Source organism: Lactuca serriola, chromosome 3 (genome assembly GCF_051521515.1).
Source record: "Lactuca serriola cultivar US96UC23 chromosome 3, Lser_US96UC23_V15, whole genome shotgun sequence".
Taxonomy (NCBI): Eukaryota; Viridiplantae; Streptophyta; class Magnoliopsida; order Asterales; family Asteraceae; genus Lactuca; species Lactuca serriola.
The window spans coordinates 260,515,691-260,521,665 of NC_136410.1; the positions used below are offsets into that span (position 1 = coordinate 260,515,691).

At 37.1% G+C, this 5,975-nt stretch overlaps 1 protein-coding gene across 1 annotated transcript; it reads right to left on the reverse strand.

Moving 5' to 3' along the window:
- Positions 1–2,613: 2,613 nt before the first annotated feature.
- LOC145096215 (E3 ubiquitin-protein ligase UPL3-like) lies at positions 2,614–5,695 on the reverse strand. The gene is made up of 9 exons (XM_079033976.1): positions 5,565–5,695; positions 5,066–5,099; positions 4,882–4,962; positions 4,721–4,789; positions 4,498–4,626; positions 4,272–4,394; positions 2,833–2,893; positions 2,687–2,741; positions 2,614–2,623 (listed from the first exon to the last, which is right to left on the reverse strand). Exons 1-9 carry the CDS (start codon positions 5,693–5,695, stop codon positions 2,614–2,616), a joined length of 693 nt encoding a protein of 230 aa, XP_078890102.1.
- Positions 5,696–5,975: the final 280 nt, after the last annotated feature.

Genomic DNA, 5,975 nt, shown 5'->3' on the forward strand with positions numbered 1-5,975 from the left:
GTGTGTGTGTGATGCGCTGCTACACTGCCGGCTCCTTCCCTTTAGATGAAGAGGTACCTGAAACCAAAACTGAAACTATAAGCTCAAAGCTTAGTGATTTCCCCCATCATACCCATATCATATAATCATTGGTATCTTTCAACCGGTAACCGGGAGCTACCCTCCATTTCGGTATCTTTCAACCGGTAGTCAGGAGCTACCCTCCCCTTCGATATCATTCAACCGGTAACCGAGAACTATCCTCCCTTCGGTATCTTTCAACCGGTAACCGGGAGCTACTCTCCCCTTCGGTGTCTTTCAACTGGTATCCGAGAACTAACCTCTCCTTCGATATCTTTCAACCGGTATCTGAGGACTATTTCACCCCTATCCCTATCACGTATTACAGGTCATAATCATATTGGTTTTATACTAACATACATAAGCATAATAAGTCACTTAATGACATATCATAATCTGAGTACTATACATCTATGGGTTTTATCCACCCCTTCGGTATCTTTCAACCAGTAATCGTCCTCGGTATCTTTCAACCGGTAACCAAGGCTAACGTAACCTACTACTACTAAACACATTCTTAACATAAATATAGCAACCAGAAAATTATCACAAAGATAACCATCTCAACCATAATCACATACTGGTGGGCCGACATTGATGCCTTAGACCCACCCCTACTGGAAGGTAACTCCACTTGTAAGGCTGACTGCTAAAAAGCTGATCGACAGATGTATGTCTGCTGCTCCGGTGATCCTCCGGCTATAATTCCCATAAAACACTTAGTTAGACACTGATAACTTCTCTTAGTGTAAAATGACTATTTTACACCTGACCAGGTCAATAGTCAAAGTCAAAGTCAACTTCCAGTTGACCTGACTCGCCGTGTTGGGCCTCCAACTCGTCGAGTCCTTACCCTTCATCTGTCCTTCTCCACGCCTCTACTCGTCGAGTTTAGCAATGACTTAATGAGTTCTCCTTCTAAAACAACCTCAAATGAACCTTCATCCTACTCGCCGAGTTTAATGAACAACTCGTCGAGTTCATCCTTGTCCTACAAACAAGTGCTGACCTTGACTCGCCGAGTTATATGAAAAACTCGTCGAGTTCATCTTCAATCGTTGGGATATTGCCTTGGACTCGCCGAGTCTGCTCATGCACTCGTCGAGTCCTATAAACTGTAGGTCTATGGCTAAGTCCAATACATCGGGTCACTCCCCCGTACCCTTCCAAGGCCATTCTAACACCCACTGGGTTCCTTGGAACCCTAGCTGAAAAGATAAGTCAAGCCTCGGACTCGCCGAGTCCCAAGAACAACTCGCCGATTCGAGGTTGTCCAAGTCTCATTTCTTGATTTCTGATGTACAACACTTGTCCAAATGATAGATCTAGGCTCCTAAGATCGATCTAGCATGTAAAGTTATGAACTTTTATGTGACTGCATGGGATTATGATCTAAAAAGACCCTAAAAGAAGCTCTTGAGTTGCATGAGGCTTTCCATGGGTGCAAAGACTGTCCCTTTCTACCTTCTAACCCTTTAATGAGCCTAGATCTGGAACCTTAACCCCACCATGCTTGCAGTCATGGTTGGTCACCAAGAATGGCTTATAAAAGCCCTAAATCTCCGCAAAAAGGGATCTAATGCAAGAAAGAGCAAGGTGATGACTTTATACCCTCCAAGGATAGTAGATGATGCATAAGTTCGACTCATCTGGCCAACCTCTTGATTCCTCAAGCATCACCTTCCTTCTTGCCACCACAAACCACCAAGAATCACCAAAAAGGCCTTAGATCTTCACCAAGAACGATTAGGGTTTGATGTGAGGGAGTTCTGACAGCATAAGGGAAGAGGGAGGTTGAATAAGACGTTTAAATAGGGTGTACACTACTAGAAAAAAGGCCTTTTACGACGCTAATTGCGCGTCGTAAAACGCTCAGACGACGCGCAAATGCGTGTCAAGGAAGGCCCTGTCATAAAGAGAGACGACGCGCATTTACGACGCGCATTTATGACGCGCATTTACGACGCGCGGTTATGACACGCAATGCGTATCAAGGAAGGCCCTGTCATAAAGGTAGACGAAACGCATTTGCGTGTCGTAACCTTACGACGCGCGTGTTTATGACACGCAATGCGTATCAAGGAAGCCCCTGTCAAGAAAGGCCATGTCATAAATGAAGATGACACACATTTTTGCATATCATAATTTTAAATGTTCTAAAAAAAATATTTATATATTTATTAATTTTTAAATTAAATTTGCATTTAATGTCTCATAATAGGAATAAAATATCATATACAAAAAATACAATCCATTGCATAAAATTTAATGTCATACAATTCTATTTTTTACAATATCTAAATTTGCATCTAATCTACTCTCTACATCAAATTCCAACTAAGTAAAGTTGCATCTTGCCTTTCATAATTCTTTAAGCCTAATGCTGCAAGATTTGAATCAAGTGGCTTCATATTCCTTTCTTCCACCAACTTTACCTGATGCACAAAATACACAGAAACAAAAAAAAACATTATAGAGGAAGGGGTAATTTGGGAAAATGTGAGGGGTATCCTCTGCAAAACAAAAAAAAATATCCTTTGCAAGATTTTCTCTTTAGTATCCTCTGCAAAACAAAATAAAAAATATATATCAAAAATTTTTTTATAGTTTTATATTATAATTATGCCTAGAGTATTGCATACCTAAAGAACCATTTGTTAGCTCTACAACACTTTTTGAATCTGATGTTGTATGTTGATATAATAAACAAATAACTAAAAGTAGGTTGCTATTTCTTAAAAAGTAATTCAACTTTGGCATATTATAGCTTACCTTCTCTATTGGTGGCAACTGCAATGAGTTCTTTCACGGCTATATCAGAAACAAGATAAAACTACAGAAAAAAAATGTAGGTTAACTCAGCAAGTGATAAACCAATAGTTGGTAATTTACAATCTTTCTCTCATCATACAATCTTTATTCTTTAGGTATAATGTATTTATTAATCCAACAATATTGACATTATGCATAACTTGAATTCAAATACAAATTGGAGAAGATATAATGTCTTTCTTAAGCAAATAGTTCAATATGCTACCCCAATATCGTTGACTATTAAAGAAATTAAGGCCAAATCTAACAATAGAATGTTTATGACAATTAAGGCCTCATTTGGAAGCCAGCAACAGTAATACAAGCTAGAAAAGAGGGAACAGGTGGTGTTTTTAAGTTATAATTTTGAATAGAAAAGGCAAAACTTCTATAACAACTACTAAAGCAACTGAAGTTAATATCATGATGCCTTCCTCAGATTCTGATGCTGATCTGGTATGCTTGCTTCCAATTTATTTTTCTTAAAAAACTTTCTAGAGGTAGTTACATCATTTGCACACACAAGAGATTGAAAACAAGTCCTGGTCAATGTTTCTGCCAAATATACAAATTTTGTATGTTATTATCGTACAAAATATAGAAAAAGAGGTGAATATCTAATTTTTATTAGCTGATTCTTTCTATATCACATGTCTCACCTGTTATCAATAAAATCTAAAACCTAAAATGATCAATTTTTAAATAAATGAATTGAAATTGGGACGTGTAAAGAAGTGTAAATGCAAACAATAAGAATGTTATAATTGGGTAAAGTTTTCAAAATACAATGCCTTGATAAGAAAAAAATTTGAAAATAGAATGTCTTAAAAAAAGAAATGAAAGTATGGTGCAATATAATACACAAATAAATGAACCATATTCAAAGGAATTAGAATTTGAAGGATCTGGAATCTTAAGAAATTGGATTCTCTCACACATTTGGTTGATAAGAAATAGATTGGAATTTGTAAACAATATGAAGAGGAAAAGTAAATGGAAATGCAAGAGATATGTTTACTTGTGAGATATAGGGTTAAAAGGGTAGTTAGAGTATTTACTATTCATAAAGAGACAGTGTTGCAAACATGATGCGGTATTAGAATGGAATCGAATTCCAGTTCCAATCCCAATTCCAATTCTGGCCAAATCACACAGAATATGACATAAAGGTGACTTAGACCACAAAACATCATAACTCAAGTGTAAAATAAATCCAGATAATTTAGGGTTCTGTGACTTCTTTATCAATTTGATTCAAAACTACTTCTAATCAGATTTGTCTAAAATCCAGACATTTTTATCTATATTTGCATCAATGTCTTATTGAGAAGAGGGGAAACAATACTTTTCAATCAAAAAACCATTTCTTTATGATAGAAAGAAATGAAAAGTTTGTTTACCTTGGTGGAATAGGGAGGAAGCTTGAGGTAGTTGGCACATGTCATGACACTTGGCAAATCATCATCTGCAGATTCCGACACTCCACCTGCAGCATTTGATGCAGTGTTGTTGGAGCTTTGAAGAGTGTTGTAATTAATAAAGGGTTAGTGACTGAGGAGGGGCAATTTTGTAATTCACCTAGATAAAATTTTGAAAACAAGGGATGGTTGAGGGGGGTTTTTTTACCTTTCTGACAATGGTCAACTTAGGGTTCAAGACAGCCAAGCCACCTGGAGGAAGCCGAGGTGCACCAGTAACAAACTGACAGAATGCCCTTTGCTGTTCTGGATTGAACTCTCCCATTATCTCAAGCAACTAACAAAGAGACATAAACAAAATTATTAATATTAACTATACTATAAATTTATAAATCTTCCCTGAATATCGCTAAAAAAAATAAATTACTCACATTAATTACTACAGGGCTCTTGGATGTGTATCCATGGTCGAATTTTAAGTGTTCCACAAGTGTATCAGCCTGCATTTAAAAGAAACATGAATTCTCTACATCATATCATTTTCAAAAAGAATACATGTTATGTTTAAGTAGAAAAAAGATGAGCAAATTACCTCCCACATTTCTCTACGCCCACAGAGTAAATAATCCAACTCACTTGGAGAAAATATTTGTAAACTGGAAGCCTCAAAAACCTGATAGTAATAAGATAAAATATTAGCTTAAAAAAATTATTTTTTATACTTTCTAATTCCATAAACAATTTAGCATATTAGAATGTTGGAAAAAGAAGATGACCTGATTAAAGCTAGCTCTAAATGCTTCCAATTGCCTTGTAGTACAGAGAATCAAACTTACTTCTTGTTTCTCCTCCCATGTTTAGGTCCCGATCCTTCAAGCTTTGCAACAGGTCAACCCACATATGAAGTTCATATGTGGTGGAACTTGTCAAATAAAAGAAAAAGAAAGAACTGAATGCGTTCATCTTAATCGGTCACTTCAATCAAGAATTAGTGCCCTAAATCTTCAACTACATATGTCTTAACAATTTCACATAAATAATTATAAAGGATTGTTACAATTATCTGAAATTTTAGATCTAGGGATGACGTACGTGGAGCCCTTGGTCACTCAAAGATGATTTCCTCGGTAGAAACCATGGTGAGTTTGGCGCCGATGTCCTCTTGAACGGCATCACCCAACTTAGGCCAAGAACGCCTCTCCATGGCGCGCTTGCTCAGCCGAGCATTAGCGATTTTACAGATGCGTGTGGTGGTGGTAATCTTAACCCGATTACCTTCGTCGTTGAATTTGTACTTTCAACCCGTGTTCATCGGGTCCAATAACCTGTTTTGGTGGCAACAAATAGTCATAGTCACCGCCATCAGCTTCTTCCTCCAATTCGCCCCATCTGGGTTTTTGAGCCATGTCTGCGAAGCTGCTAGAATTGTTGTTGAGGGAAAATTAGGGTAGGAGATTCGAAGTGGTAATGTGAATAAGATGAAGATGTAATGAAGTCGGTTGTTGTGATTCTTTAGGCTTCAAAATTGATAGATTTTTTTTCGATTCTTTCAAGTTTGAATCAGAAAATGAGAAAGAGTTAGGGAAATCAAGAGTGCAATGCTCGTCCTTGTTAGGTTGAAGATCAAAGATAGATAGAAGATAGAAAAAAAAGGCGGGTTTTCAAAATTTTGGGGATTGCATTTCC